Source organism: Watersipora subatra, unplaced genomic scaffold, assembly GCF_963576615.1.
Source record: "Watersipora subatra unplaced genomic scaffold, tzWatSuba1.1 SCAFFOLD_101, whole genome shotgun sequence".
Lineage (NCBI taxonomy): Eukaryota > Metazoa > Bryozoa > Gymnolaemata > Cheilostomatida > Watersiporidae > Watersipora > Watersipora subatra.
This window is the reverse complement of record NW_027045224.1, coordinates 14,530-31,312: the sequence shown is the minus strand read 5'-3', so window position 1 is coordinate 31,312 and position 16,783 is coordinate 14,530. Positions and strand designations below refer to the sequence as shown.

Sequence of the window (16,783 nt, the reverse complement as noted above, 5' to 3'; positions counted from 1 at the left end):
CATTGATGCAAGCATAACTAGTTTCTAGCATCGTGTGGGGTTATTACACGTTGACTTTCAAGTCTTCTCAGTCATGAAAAGAAGGAGCAACATCCAAATATGCTAGTTGTAGCGTAAAGCTAGTACAGTTCATCTCATGTCATGTTGGCGGTACAGTTGATGAGCAGTCGGACTTATAGTTTGTCCGTTCAGATAACCACAATTGTAGTAAATATTTGAATTGCATTCAGTGTATGAATTCCATTCACCAGGCAACTAGAGAATCCCTTTTGATTCCTTAGCAAACAGACAAAGGTTAGTAAAGGTTTACGAGAGCAACCTTTCCTAGGCCATCTTTTTACCATCTGTAGTACATTGAGTCTTCAGGTGATATCGTGGTAAGTCATTTGATGAACTGCTTTCCTGTTTGTTCCAGGCTGACTGTTAGCTGTCAATTAATTGGTCGAACGCCACATGACCACATCTGTGGTACATTGATGTTTAAACCGACAATCATTCCTTATGATGGTAAGCAACGTAATCTGGCAGGTTTTTGTCTACTTGAAAGGTGTGTTAATTATTATCTGGTAGAGTTTGGTGTTTACTTGAATGTTATGTTAATTGTTATCTGGTAGTGTGGTGTTTACTTGAATGTTATGTTAATGATTATCTGGTAGATTTTGGTGTTTACTTGAGTGTTATGTTAATTATTATGTGGTAGTTTGGTGCTTACTTGAGTTTTAAGTTACTTATTATCGGGTAAAGTTAGGTGTTTATTTGAATTCTGTGTTAATAATAAATTATAATGAAATAAGAAGTGGAAGCTAATAAGTTACTTCATTTTGTCCGTAGATATTACAGCACAGAATACATATTCATTTATTGTCAATGTAATAACAGCATGGAGAGGAAACATCATATTGGGGCAGTAGAATATTTTAAAGTAGAGTTTCTTTTGCGCTCTTTCTGGGTTTCAATGCCTTGGAAACTTCAATAATATACTCTACAGTATAATTGGACTTTAAAGTTTATAGAATGGCTTAATTCTGCAGATACTGATAACTATTTATATGCACTGTAGCGAGCAGGCATTCAATGGATAGGAACCATCTTGGAGAAACACGCGTAGGCTGCTGCGCCATCACAGACAGTGCAGTAGAGAACGCTGTAGATAGATCTTCTGCCGATATTCTCTCCGATTCCTCTGGGAACAGTGATGTTGAACTTACTGACACGGCTGAAACTCCAGCAATGCGGTGAGCATGAGCAACTTTGTCAGCCTGACCTCCTTATCTACTTGGAATGTTTAAGATCATCGTAATTCAGCAAAAAGAATGAAGTAGCTTGGCGATGTAATTACAGTTGCAAATAGTTAATGTGATTGTTTCTATTTGCATCAGTTTACTGGACATTTAATCTTTTTCGAAATTTTTTTAAAGCACTAGTGCAATAAAATGACTATTAAAATACATGACTACGGACATTGCATTAAATCATGTTTGTGAATGCAAGTAAAATTTTATAGGGTGAGCTCCAGCAAATCTATCTATGACAGCTACAAGTTCACACACACAGTAAATAGTATTTATAGTAAATAGCTACTATCAGTTTTAGTAGCTTTTAGCTCTCTGTATGACAGGCCTTAACTCACTCTGTATGACAGGCCTTAACTCATTCTGTATGACAGGCTTTAACTTACTCTGTATGACAGGCTTTAACTCACTCTGTATGACCGGCCTTAACTTACTCTGTATGACAGGCTTTAACTCACTCTGTATGACCGGCCTTAACTTACTCTGTATGACAGGCTTTAACTTACTTTGTATGACAGGCTTTAACTTACTCTGTATGACAGCCCTTAACTTGCTCCGTATGACAGGCCTTAACTTACACTGTATGACAGGCTTTAACTTACTCTGTATGACCGGCCTTAACTTACTCTGTATGACAGGCTTTAACTTACTCTGTATGACAGGCTTTAACTTACTCTGTATGACAGCCCTTAACTTGCTCCGTATGACAGGCCTTAACTTACTCCGTATGACAGGCTTTAACTTACTCTGTATGACAGGCCTTAATTTGCTCCGTATGACCGGCCTTAATCTACTTTTTCTGCCTGCGGAGATCTAGAACGGTATAGCAGTGGCACTAGTGGTGATAGTTCTGTGCAAACACTTCCTACTGAAATGGATAACAATTCCGTTTCTTCAATACCTCAGGTAATACTGACCTTTATTGATTTATTGAACAGGCATTTATTATTAATTTCAATAACTCTGCACGCATTGTTCAGTCATTGTTAAGTGTCAGTAAGATGCGAATGGATATTTGAATAAATTACAAAGACAATTTGAATCAATGTCGTTGTTTATTTGGCAAAACACAGTTTTGTTAACCTAATAATTATATTACATGTTTTATATAGTATGCTTTTAAGTTGTTGTTGTTAAGGCAGAAAAAAACTAGCTGGATTCTGTAAAGTCTGACCTTTTTTAACCAATCAATTTATTTTCTTTCCAAACCAACAGTAAAACTTACACAACAAAATTTCCTTAAAAACGCTAATAATAACAACTAATGATAATAAAAGATCTAACAAGAATGTCATGGCCTTCGCCTGGTAAAGGCTAATTCGCACTCGTCCATTTATTTGTCAATGTGACGCGTTATTTCGTGTGTCTAGCCACAACAGCCTCAACTCTTACACATTTTGACACATTTTTTAAATGTAAGTCAGTGGCTGTCATTTGTTGCTTTTCTTCTTAACGCCACAAAAAACGTAGCGTTCATGTATCTTTTGTAATTAACTTGAAACTTTCAGAGCTACAAACTATTTGATACATTTTACATGATTAACTTATGTTTTAGCTCTGTCACAACTGCTAGTTACATTTTTCTTAGTCAAATAGTATTTGAACATTGTGCTTTACCAACTTATGTAAACTTTGTTGAACGCAAATAATATTGAAAGTTAGCCTATCTATAAATTATTTATCTGTAATTTTTAAAAAAGAATTGAATTCTATGTTAGAGTATTAAATGAGGTGTCTCTAGACTATTGTTCACTTGGGGGCAAAATCTGAGTTTTTCAGAAGTATTAAAGACCACCAACTAAGGTGAAATCTACAGTTTGTTAACAGTAATGGTATACAACTTGTTAAGTAAGTTATTGCCATAATAAGTCTATGCCATAATAAGCTAAGGCGGGTAAGGTATATCATGTAACAATTAATTCGATAATGTTTTGCTAGACTAACACAAGGAAGAGCAGCTCGCTAGAAGCAGTAAGCGTAGTGTGCAAGTCTAGATTACTTTCATTGATCGCTTACTAGCATCATATTTCAAAATATTTTATTAGAAAGTCTAGATATCTTTTATCATTTGAGATTCTCTGTACCGTTTTAGGTGATCTGACTGCCAGGATGTTTCAAGATTAAAATTAACATAACTTGATAAATTTGATCGCATTTAAAATGCTCAGAAGAAAATCACTTTTTCAAAAATGACGTCAATAGTCGCACTTCATGTTTGTCCCTCTCGTTGTGACATTGGCTGTTCATTCAATCTGCAGTGTTACACATCTCTATATATAGTGACATATGTTTTATTTTGTATTTGCTCAGGATTGTTTAAATAAAACTTCAAGTATAGTCCCAGATACGTACACTGCTATAGATATTTCAAATGATTTAAAGATATTTTGGTTAGAATTTGTCCCATTGTTTTCCTCTAAATGCTGTGTAAACATATGAGTACCCAATGCTGGTGTGAACGTATGATTACCCAATGCTGGTGTGAACGTATACATATCACATATAAAAAATATGCACGACTATTAATGCCATTTTGAGGAAATCTGGGTGCGTTTTTTCTTTCTGAGCATTTGAACTGCGATCAAGTTTTTTCGCCTTTAAATATCTTTAAACATCCTGACAGTCAGATCACTTGAGACAGTAAATGAAATCTCAAGATAGAACAGTATCCTCACATTGTAATAAAATGTTTAAAAACTTGACATGAACCTTTAATGTGAAGCCTCCATTGAGTCTAACAAATGCTACATATCATAGTTATGAGAGCTTTTTGTTTCACAGCTAACAAAAATTCATCTAAATCGAACTAAATGCAGCACAAAATAGAATGTTCAAACTACTGAAATTTACCTATTAAGATGCTTGATGTGGAGGCTTTGTTTGAAAAGAAAGTCCTGGCTTGCCCTGATGTTACACCAGAGCAGTTAGCATAGCCTATAAACATTAAACTATTGATGAATATCTTGAGCTATATTTTTCAATAATTGGCCGTAGAGATAAATGCATTCCACATGCTGATGAGGCTACGCAACTTGGTTGTAACGTAACATTTTGTACCTTAATCAAGTGAAAAAACTACCATATTTTTTCTGCAGTCGTAAGGAGTATTCAATTGGAATAAAATGCCACCCATGTGCCATATACATGTACACATACCCACAACGTGTAGGGAATCTGAAAGCGCCCTAGAAGTGATAGCAGTTTGTTTTTTTTCCTAAAAAGTCGGAAGTTATGAACCTGACACTCATTGACCAGTACTCTCTTCAGTGCTCACTGTGTGTAGTCATAGCAAGAGGAATAAGATCGCCAAGAAATATCTCAAACATGAAATTTGACTGTTGCTGACAGTGTGTATTGCCAATTCGTTTCAGGTGGCGGTTAATCTCAGTGAATCACCTCCTCACACTGTTGAAAATCGAGGAAAAATACAGATTGAAGCAGTCGAGTCTACACCACATGCGCTGTCATCTGTTGATTCTGATGAGTTAGACATTACTCGGTCTTTCTCAGATCCGTTTGCTATTTACCAGTTAGAGGAGGGGGATGTTGACATCCAAACAGCCAGGAGTGTCCAAGGATGTCATGATCAGGATGATATAAATGGAGGGGTTACTCTAGACAATTCTGATACTATAGCCTCTGAAGATTTTTCTAGCCTAGCTAGGGATGTAGCTATTCCTCAGTTAACCTCATCAAATTATGCAGAGGGGAGCTCACCATCAAACGTTCTCACTTCTAGGGATAATACTGACTCTGTTGTGAAAGCTAGCGACACTAATCAGGCAGAGTCTAACAGCTCATGCACAGCAAGTGCCGATGCTTATGCAATGAGGGACAAAGCACGTAATACCCAGAAAGTTTCTGAATCTGAAACCACGCAGGCTCAAGTAAAAAGCTGTGATGACCTTGCAATAGATATGCAATATGCTGAGAATACACATGGTAGTGAGGAGATGAAAGGCCGAGGTGTGTATGGAAAAGATGGAAATGATGTAACCATCAGCAAAAAAAATAATCTGAAGTTTTGCATGTTTATTAGTTTTTACTTTTATGAACACTTTCATTATTTACCTCCAGACTTTCCTCTGCTTTCACTTTCACCAGAAAACATAAGTAATGTAGCTTGAAAGCACAAATAAATCCAATCATTTTTTTTAGAAAAAGTGAAAGATGAATCATCGGTGTCATCAAACAGCACTGATGGCACTCTCATTACTAGTTCATTGGAGAATCCTCCCGTTCCAAGGCACTCCATACTGAGAGCGTGTGGTGATATTAAAAATGGTAAATAGTAAATATGGAAATATTCTTTGTGAAATATTCAATGTTAACGACTCCAACATCCAAAATATATTATAAAAATACATTTATACCCATGATACACACATCTTTAATGATCATATATCATTGTACATGATCTGCACATCTGCAACAATTATGTAATAACATATTATTGCCAATACCGGAAACTGTCTTAAAACAATATATTGTTTTTGCATTATACACATAAACAAGTAGTATTAATTTTAGTGTTTCTATAGATTATCTTGGTATGTATCTTGGTATGTAAATATAGGATTTAAACGCACTGTAAATATTCATGGCGTGGTTTCACAATTCAACTGTAGTATAAAAGAGCCAACAGAGTTATATAATGATAATATTTATTGATCACATGACTTTCCTTCTGGAATGTTCCTTATTTAACAGAACTACTGTATATAAAGGATTGTAGAACATAATAAAAGTGAACTCTATGCATGTAAGAAAAGTGACTAATATTATTACTAGCTCAGTTTTTTTCATATATTCCTATGAATAAAGAGTAAGTAATATATTATTTACCTCAACTATAAGTCTACCATTAAACTGTGTTGTTGAAGTTCTTACTACATCTCTCACTCTCTTGTCTATATGTTGCAGTATAACTTTGACATGGTACTTGCTTGTTCAAATGTTAGCCAAGATTTGCTCTATACATCATCAGCACCTGACTACTAGATATTTAGATCCTCAATAGCTCGGGTAAAGAAAACAGGCTATCAATAGCTGAACAGGCTGAACAATTTTGCTATTCAAACATACGAATGGGTTGCTAATCAACTAAAAAAGAGTCACTGGGTCAGCATAAGTTATTAACAATGACTCAGGTTAGAGCTGAACTGCTGCCGACATCACACAGCTGACCAGGATCTTTGCATGCTGACTGCTGTAAAGAATTTTGAATTACATAAAAAATATTATGTTTAATCTTTGACCTTGACATCAGACTAGGTGTAGCAGCTGATAGGGTAACTGTCAGCGGCTTTATAAAGGAAGGCAAGTATTTAAACCTGTGAGCAGCTTGCATGGCCCTACACTTAGACTGAGTTTTTCCATACCATGTGAGAGTAATGCATGAGGAGTATTCCCACTGCCCCTCTTTGCTCTGGCGTCAGAAATTCAGCATATTTATAGATTACCATGTAACTACAATTTATCAGGATTTAACTATTCAACATACTCTGAGCTGAGACTTTAATATAAATAAAATGAATGAAATAAATAAGTAAAATGACTTACATTAATATTCAAGAATATGGTGAAAACTTTATACATAATTTATCTGATAAAACAATAATACAGCATGCACAAGAAATATAACAAAATAAAATATACCATAAGACGGTATAGTATTTAGCTATTAGCTAAAACCTCTGGCTCCAGAAAGTACCAGAATTAGTGAATGGACACAAACGGTAACAGTTACTGGAGATGATATAAATATTATAACTAAAAATAAAATGGTAACTAGGTGCACTTTATGATTTCATACACTCACCTTGAAATTTCTTTATAAAAGGAGTAGATGACTCCATCAGGATGCTGTATCGTTATAAAAACAAAAACGTTACTTATTTAGTTATTAATGTTTTGCTAGCCTCAAAAAGGGCACGGCTAGAGCCTGTTGCAATGAGTCAGTGCTTGAATACTATTAATTGATAGGAAAACCCAAAGTGACATAAAATTATTTCTACTGTTTTAGTTACTAACAGCTGGTTTTCATTCACTGCTACAAGAAAAATGTGGTGACCCAACTATTCTCCTACTGTGTCTGGCATGTGTTCATACATTCGACCTTGTCATGTTCAGCTGCAGTTCACATGCAGAAATTCATAAACTGCCATATGTTCCTTTAAATATTAGATGTTTACCAAAATGATTGAATTTCAATATCAATTTGAATAGCTACCAATTTCAATGTATTGAATAATTCTGGAAACCTAGTCAACAGATCTTACCAATGAGCTCCAGAGTTAGTCACTTGGATTCAGGAGGAGATCACACCGACTAACTTGTTACCTTATTAATAACTAGGGCTCTGGCAGTCTAGTAAGCTATGAGAGATCATCATGTGTGCCAATAAAATACAAACAATTACTCTACCATCTATACTCAATAATTCTAAACTACTGGAAGGTGAACAAGAAGCACACATGGTATTGATGCAGAACGCTGCGAGTTCATATCCTGCGTGATATAATCTTTTTTCAAATGTAACCCTGCGCTTTTATACAGACAGACATGGTTCTTATTATAGTAAATATTACAAGTAATACCCATCAGTCACATTGTTGTTGATAAATTTGATGATGCTTCATGTATATAGAAACCCTTGTTGAGTAGCAAGAACAGCCCGTATTGTAAGCACTCACCTCTATTATATGCTCTGGTTAATAAGTATTTGCTTTGCTATTGTTACCTGCTTATCTTTGCCAAAACTTAGAAAATCAACTAGCTTTAAAATAATGTTTACATTACGAGCCTGCAGAAAGCATGTGCTCCTAAAGCCTGCTTCCCATATCGGCTGCGAGACTCCGGCGGTAATAATGTGCAGCAAATCGTTTGCGACGCTAGGCTCCGGTGGCTTCTGTTCACATAAAGCTGCATCGCTAATAACCGAATAAAGAATGTTCGCTCGCTATGCTGTTTCGATAATGCTGACCTTTACCTGTACAGTGCACTTTGAGAAGGTTTTGCCTGCGGCTCTCGCAAAATTTGAATAGCTCTAAACTCTTGCGTTGACTGCCGGCAACTACCGGCGGTACCCGGCGTGTAGGTTCACAATTCATCTCTGATAGCCTGCAGTGCTGTTGCCGGTGCTGTTGCCGGTGCTTTGCGGCATATATTGGAACCGGGCTTAATAGATATTGATATCCCACCAAATGTTGGGGTCAACATATTTATATTGGTTATAAGACCTATAAAAAATAATGCAGCATAAATGATTTGAACTCGTGATTGTCAGCCCGCAAGACCAACCCACCAATTACTGCGTAACCCAATTGCCTTCCATGTGTTAGAACTATTGTGCATATGCTTATTATCTGCCCTTTTATTTGACACTCCTGTCATGCTCTCAAACCAAACTAGACTGCCGAGGTACCACTAGCTTTTGTTATAATGAAAGTGTGTATGTCCATCTATCTGAAGTCACAGTTAGAAGTTGGGATAAAATATTGCTTCATACTGGATTCACACTTGTGACACTCAGTTTATGCAGTACTAAACTTAAACCAAGAGATGCTAATCTCTGCACCATCAGCAAGTATCTGACAAACCAGAAATTTAAAATGGAGTGCAAGGGGGGAAACCCTATTCAATATGAAAGTGATATTAGACTAAGCACCACCAGAATATGCAGAAAAAAACTGCCTAAGCCAACGGATCGCCCTCCTGATTCAGAGGTGATGGAGCAACCCGTCCCTCTGCTCCAGGATCACACAGAGATATCCAAGCTGGGGGATCACACTATTCCGCCAACCCAGCCTACTAATTTATGTCAGCACCTACCGGACTACCGCTTAGATGTCTGCCATAGAAGTAATGCCATTCTGGGACAGAATGAAGTTTTAGGGGAGGATAGTGTTGTAAACGTAAAAATAAAGCGAGATATTCTAAAGAACAAACTCTATGAAAGGAGTGGTGGCCATGAAAAAGACCGTGGAGGAATAACTCCGAAGAGTTGTCTTATTTGGATGCTATCGGTCCCATGGACGTCAGGCTCATCAAGGCGCTCTGGACACCCGGCGCAGAAAAACATGGTGAACTGATCAAAGGGAAAAGGTGACGTAGCCAATATATATATAGAGAAGAGACTTCTGGGATAGTGAATGACCTAGAAAAGATAACAGACGCCATTTATTAAGGCTTTTACGCAGTGAACAATCTTCTATAATTTATTTCTTACCGTTCACTCATTGGAAGACATTTTTTATGTTCATGGTTACATGTCAAAATATTCTAAGTTTCTGTTATAATTAATTGTTAGTGGTTTAAGATTACTTAAACAATATTGTTTCCGTTTTTGTTCTACGTTTTCTCGAGATAAGATTTTGTAATTAGCCCTTTTCGTTATCGAAATATGTCTTAATGTTTTTTTACACTTACTTTTCGCTACCCAGTATATGTAGAATTTCCTGGGCTTTTTGTTAGTGTTTAGATTGTTATGCTATAATGGCTCATTGTCTAGGGATAATTTTTTATTGTTCTGTATGTGAAAATTCTTAGAAACTCGGCAGTCAGCAAGACGATATGATTGGTCGGTTTGAACGATAACCGTCAATCTCTAGGCCAATCGCTTATGTAATATAAATACTGCCACTAATTTTTAGGCAGTTCAGCTTGGGTGTGACTCTTGAATTGGATGCATGATTAGTATTACTATAATAAAGTCGTTATTGTTGGAGAAATATCGTTTATAATCGGCACTAACAGCAAGCTCACAAAAAATGACTACAAATAAATAGGATAATTAAATAATTATCCTTACAAGAGTTGTGTTCTCTCCTGTTGGTTTCAACAGGTTACGGCGTTGGTTTCAGCGCACTCTGTTGGTTTCAGCAGAACGGAAGCGAGTTGGGTTCAGCTCCCTCCTGTTGGTTTCAGCAGGTTGTACAGTCAGCAGCGTTAGGTTCAGCGCACTCTGTTGGGTTCAGCAGAGCATAAATGAGTTGGTTTCAGCTCCCTCCTGTTGGATTCAGCAGGTTGTAGCGTTGGTTAAAGCGCAGAGATCTAGAGCTAGGGGTTGTCCCCACCCTACTCTTGCGAGTTTTCTTCAATACGCGACTGTTGGCATGTAATGCTTATCAATCAACATCTGCTGTTAGCCCTGTCACTATCTCGGTCTATGCATTTATCATGCCTTCCAATGGTCAAGTATAATTGCAGTGGCTCAAAACCTGGTCAGTTTCTGGGTCGTTTTGTAGAGGTGGAGCTTAATCCGGAAATGCAAATGTTTTGTCGGCACTAAGCGACGAGGTTTTAAGCAAGTGCCAATGTTTAGTCGGTTAGAAATTGAGTCTGTAATCTTATTATTTTTTTGTAACAAAATAAAGCATAAACATCGTTTTAGACAAATCTTTAATTAAAAATATGAGATCTTTCATCAAACTAGCATAACGTATTCACATAGTTGTTTATCGTAGTTTTGTCGTGTTAAGACGAAATAGTAACATGCTCACGAAACGGAAAAAAATCTTCTCAAAAATACATCATTAATTATTCTGTATTCGTTTATACAGTGTGTATGAAAAATGTCTTACATACGTTGTAATATGATTGCACTTACATGTATGTAACGTAGTATTATATAAGTTATTGAATATTTGTGATTATGTTCTAACCAAATAAAATGCACATTGAAACAATTGTCTACTTTGCTACCATTCTGAGAGCTAAAGAAGATTCTATTTCATTTTAGTGTAACTATTTATGTTAGCGTATCGTAAGACAAAGATTGTGAAAAGGCAACAGAAGACATTAGTCTATCTTATCTTTACTACAAACACCGACTTCTCCAACAACTAACTTTGTTTAGATTTTGAACATGACCGCACTCTGTAGGTATTCATTTGTCAATTTGCTTATATATTTATTATTTATGTACAACATTGTGTGACCAAAAAAATTTTCTTGATTTGTTGAGCAAAAAATATTTTCTTTTTGTTGGCATGATGATGTATTTTCTTGCTCCAATATAAATAATGCATGTGGCAATTGTTGTGCATCATTGTTAGCAGCTTTCCCGTTACCTCCACAAGCACAATGTAGCCAATTCTGGAACATCAGAGGGCAGCACACACAAAACCTTCAGCATGATGTATGTCTATTGGCATTGCTGATGTTGTACAACATACATTGTTTGAAAAGTCGATGCGCAATGACAAAATGTCTGGTGATGGACCACTGGAACAATGATGGGAAGTAGGTTGTTTTAGTTATCGGACGAATCTATCATGATAAATCGTAAAGTTTAATAATTTTACTTTATTTGATATAAAAAGAAAATGTTGCACATAACTTAATTACTACCACATCAGCACCAAAGCCATAAAAGGCCTTTAACAAGCACAAATGAGAACAGAATAACAGAGTAGAAAAGGGCTACATATACTACATGTAGATATGTGAAAATAAGTGAATATAAGTATGGTTTATGTAAAAAAAAATCAGTGTTGAAAATCCTGAATGTTTTATGTATGTAGGTATGTTTTAATTTGATCAATATATTCACTCAAAATTGAGCACAGTACAAGCTGAAACAGTTCGAGATTTTGCATATAAAAGTATTCCTATCTAGAACAAGTTTGCTCTCTATAGCTGCAGATGAATTGGCAATGAGGTAGAGGGCACGCCAGATGCCATCTGGCGTGACTTCCCTTCATTGCCAGTTCACCCACAGCTATGGGGAACAACCTTGCTCTATGCCTATCTAGATATTGCTTGTATTAGAAAGCCTCAGGAAGCATTTTTGCTCTGCCATTTCTTACTCCCTGCAAACTCCTCTTGGAGATCCTTGATCTAAAATAAAAACAATCATAGCATGTGTATTTACATCTCCTTGAACTTGTAAAGTACTGTGAATGCAGTATTCAAGTGGCATTATTTGCGACAATTTTTGACTTTGACAAGAATACTATTTGTTAATTTAATGAAGTAGATTGGAAAGTTACATTGGACATTGTGATTAGCTGGAAGGTAATTTGGCGATCTCAAAGAACCGGACAAATCTGCTTTTGCTAGTTCCTGACTTTATTACTGTTTTTACAGTAGTTTTATTTCACAATTATTTCCTGACTTCATATATCTTCTCCAATCCTACATTGCTCAACTGACTTAGCCCATAGAGTTGACTTGTACAAGACAACAGCGAAATTAGTCCAAGTACTCAGTCTATGAATCGGATGGTGTTGTGGCACCTTGTTATCAATCTCTCAAAGAGTTGATAACAACTCCAGAGATGCTCCCAAATCCTGATTGGAGATTTGCACATTACATCAAATCACCAATCATGAGATTGGCATTAAAGCACCATAAAAATGGATTACCCAGTTTGTAAATTAAATCAAATTAAAACCATCAATTACATAGTGGATGATGGTTTTAATTTCATTTTATTTGAAAGCTGAGCAGTCACCCTTCTAAGTGATTTGATTTGGAGCTAAACGCATGCCAGCGATTTGATATGCTTTACAAATCTGGAATCAAAGACTTGGGAGCATCGCTGCACAACTTTCTCCAATTCAGACACTGAGCACTTACACTAAAGTGACACAAAAGCATCATGCAACAGGGTTCTAATTTTAAAACTGAGTTACTGAATATTACCACTCACCGGACTGTTAGGTATGAAAGTAACATCAGGTGTCTGAGTTACATCTATAATGCTGTCGTTTGTGGCGTTTCGTAGATGCTCCCCACATCTATGGAAGCTCACATAGCCTCTGCTCTTACTCCTACCCATCCTGAGCAAGCACTGCGTTTCCTCCTTATCTTGAACTATAAATCAGAATGCTCGAGGCATTGAACGTTTGGCTGGGTGTGAACAGGCAACTTAACAAATATCGCAGTTGGCAGCAAATAATTTGTTTCTGAAACCTAATCCTGCCTACACAAGGGGTTCTTCTGCATTATCCTACTATAACTTCACGTTTTTCTAGCTACTAATCTAGGGCTATAAATGGCTTGAAGATTCGCCTACCAATGAAATTCCACATTTAACCATAATTAATATTGCACGATTTGCCTAAAATTTTATTGCTGGTTATGTGAGTGAGTACCTCCGTGTTACTATCAGATGTATTGTCTTGAGGATGCGGTCTCTTTGTTGGATTCTGTGACTAAAAATATAAACAATACGTAAATTATGTATATCGACACCATGTGACAACATATATGAATTTTGCACATGTATAGCATATTTATATTTGTGGGCACAATCTAACTAAATTTAAATTGGCAAAAGAGTCCAAACAAAGGCCTTGTTGCCAGAGCTCCAAAATAAGCTTTCATTCTATCTTGCTTTTAATGATTGTTTTTGCAAATTTTAGGTGTGAAATATTCAATGTAAAATAAAATATTACGTCCAAGTTTAACCAAAGGTGTGAACTGCGATATAATACTATCTGGCGCATGTGTGAGGCCTCACGATGAGAAATTCTCAAGAAAAATGAGACAGATTGCCGTAAACTTCACTGGCTATTGGGTCAAGGATATGGTATCTGAGCATTCCAATCAAGTCTGTGTTTCTTTGCAATTCTACCAAATTTCTATGAGAGTGTAGATGAATAAAAGAAGAGAAAATGTTTTTGAACTTTGATGTACTGTGAGACCGAAAGCAAAGTATCGAATACAGCTTAGACATGTCGCAACCCTCACAGTAGTGTAGACTTAGATTTACTGCATTCTCTGATTTTGGCTTACAAGAATATAAATGTGCACGCATGCTTTTGTTACAAGATAGCTATTTCAGAAATAAAACAATTTAAAATCCATAAAAGTAATAAATATTATTCATCATCTCTATGTAAAATCCATACTATACTATCTGTGCATTTGCAAAGACATGGAAGGATAGCCCTGTCTAAATATATTGGACATACAATGACCGAGTTTTGCTGTCCAAAAATATCCCTTATAATAGGCTGAGTAAAATATTCTTGGTGTACCGGTAACTTACCCTCCGCTGTTCTTTGTACTTTTCCTTCTGGGTTTGCTGTCTTTCAGGGCCGTACATGCAGCCATACTCTTTTTCTTCGCCATACTCTTTTTCTTCGCCATACATACATAAATAGCTTTGACTGTCATGGATGACGTTCTTACCTCTCCAAATATCTTCACCTTGCTAAATTAGAGCAGATAAAATTTTAAAATTAAGAAACATGGTACAGATTTTTTAGATTCATTAGCTGAAGACGTTGTAGGTTTTTAGCCTTACTTGATTGCTAACACTCAATTGGGAACTAACTGCTGCATGTATATGATGCTTGATACATTTATTGCTTGCTTGATTGTAGTTATTAATATATACAATGATTTTTAATGTCATCTCAATTGCATGCCAATGCTTGTACACTGAAGTCCATGTATATCTTCTAATCAAGGCTGCACTATAAGCTTGATCGTAATCCACTGCATGTCTGTATATACCCGAATATCCACTTCGTCAAATTAAGCTTAAAAGTTGAGTGTCTATAGAGAGTAATCCTTTATTGCTGAGACTTAGATGGTGTGTATCCAGTGTGAGTTGCTAGTGAACTGATGAAAATTGTGTCAACTCTGCTTCAAGTAGGGCCTGTGACGTCATAGATCACATGGTACAAAAATAAACCAAAAAGGGCTCCATCAAACTGCAGCATAAAAACATATAAGCTACTATTGACATGTACTTCTATTGCACAACAACCAAGCATAGGCCTACATTTTACAATCAAGGTTACACTTCAACATCAATATTACACTAAAATATCCGAGGTATAAAATGTTCATTTTTAACGCAAGATCACAAATTAGGCAGTGAAGAAAAAGTGCTTTAAGGATATGAGATTACCTTCAAAAAGTCTTTCATGCTTGTTGAATATGCCGTCCTCATGGTTTGTGTAAAACTTGTTGCCATATTCGATTTCATGGGCTTTGATAGCTTGCTCAGACTCGTCTAACAATGAGGCAAGAAGGAGCGGCATAATGCTTAAATGCACTGCAATTAAAAATATATATTTGGTAGGCCCTCAGGCTCCTCGTAGAAGTTGACTGTCGTCAGCGATCATGTCATTCAGCTATCGAGGCTTCGATAACCTACCGACATGATTGCCGACTACAGGCACGGGAGGCCTGTAGGTAGGTCTATATAGAAGATGAAATGATGAATACAAAAAGTCAGTTATGAATACATGATGACCCACTGAGGTCTTGAAGCAATATGGATATGCAGTGCATTTCAATTAATTTTTTAAGACAAATTGCAAGCAGTAAGCGACTCTGACTACTGAGGACTACTGATCACAGGCAGGCTGTCTAGTCCAAAAATATAACTGCCCTGCATTGCAGAAGACTACAAAAACTTGCTTTACCTTGCCTCCTCTCCTACACTTTTTGTGAACCAAACAGATGAGATACAGCCTAGGCCTGGCGGTGCTACTGACAGCGCACCATTGTAGTAACAAGTTCAAATAAAATTTGAGATACACAATTAAATGGTTGTTCCTTAGGTAGCTACATACTGTCGTTGCTTCAAAATGTCCTACAGTTGAGACTTGGTAGTAATATAAAGTTAGTTGTTAAAAAAGTGTGTGCTTGCAGCAAATACAGTAAAGATAAAAAACTGATGTCTTCTGTTGCCTTCATTTTTACAATCAATGCCTAACGAGATGCTAATACTAATATTTACAGTGAATTAAAATAGAATCATTTTAGGCTCTCAGAATGGTAACAAAGTGGACAACCGTTTTAATATGCATTTTCTTTGTTCAGAACATAATCGTAACTTTTCAATATTTTATGTAATACCGCTTTACAAAAGTGTATTCATATTAAAAAAATATATAACTATTTTTCAAATATAAACGAATACAGAATAACTAATGGTGTATTTTTGAGAAGATTTTTTCCGTTTTGTGAGCGTGTTACCATTTATTCTTAACAAGAAAAAACTACGATAAACAGCTATGTAAATACTCTATGTTATTTTGCTAAAAGAACTCATATTTGTAATTAAAAATTTGCTTGGAAAAGATGCTTACGTGATATTTTGTTAAACAAATAGATAACTACTCGATTTATCAACAACTAAACGTTTGCAGTGGTTCGACTAACTTTAAAGCTTTTGTATTTCCGGATTAAGCTCAACCCCTACAAAACGACCCAGAAACTGACCAGGTTTTGAGCCACTGCAATTATACCTGACCCGTTCCAATAAATAATTGTTTTGATAGACTTTAACGCATAGCGTAATATCCTTACACTCATGCAAACAATCGTCCATACATGTAGTTATTTTCACCGTAAACATAAGTAATCGTGGCAGCTTATAGGCTATTAGCCAATAACGTACGAATATCAATGATATATCGATATACGCACCGGCACCTTACGCCTAGAATAGCTTAATGCTAGGGTCATGGCAAATGGATTGGTCGCTGAAGCGCGCATTTCGTTTGCAATTGTTGTTTACA

The 16,783-nt window shown here is 36.2% G+C and overlaps 2 protein-coding genes across 3 annotated transcripts; one reads left to right on the top strand and one right to left on the bottom strand.

The window, feature by feature from the left end:
* Nucleotides 1-3,481: 3,481 nt before the first annotated feature.
* Nucleotides 3,482-6,170, top strand: LOC137410034 (uncharacterized). Its single transcript, XM_068095647.1, has 3 exons — nucleotides 3,482-3,505; nucleotides 4,664-5,258; nucleotides 5,451-6,170. The coding sequence occupies exons 1-3, from the start codon at nucleotides 3,482-3,484 to the stop codon at nucleotides 5,582-5,584; spliced, it is 753 nt and encodes a 250-aa protein (XP_067951748.1). The 3' UTR covers nucleotides 5,585-6,170.
* A 5,410-nt stretch (nucleotides 6,171-11,580) lies between these two features.
* On the bottom strand, nucleotides 11,581-16,445 carry LOC137410033 (uncharacterized). 2 transcript variants are annotated; one of them, XM_068095645.1, is made up of 5 exons: nucleotides 16,352-16,445; nucleotides 15,163-15,309; nucleotides 14,293-14,457; nucleotides 12,949-13,453; nucleotides 11,581-12,134 (listed from the first exon to the last, which is right to left on the bottom strand). In XM_068095645.1, exons 2-4 carry the CDS (start codon nucleotides 15,238-15,240, stop codon nucleotides 13,331-13,333), a joined length of 366 nt encoding a protein of 121 aa, XP_067951746.1. In that variant the 5' UTR covers nucleotides 15,241-15,309; nucleotides 16,352-16,445; the 3' UTR covers nucleotides 11,581-12,134; nucleotides 12,949-13,330. The 2 variants fall into 2 exon arrangements, with proteins under 2 accessions (XP_067951746.1, XP_067951747.1); XM_068095646.1 differs by having other exon boundaries at nucleotides 15,163-15,267; nucleotides 16,352-16,427.
* Nucleotides 16,446-16,783: the final 338 nt, after the last annotated feature.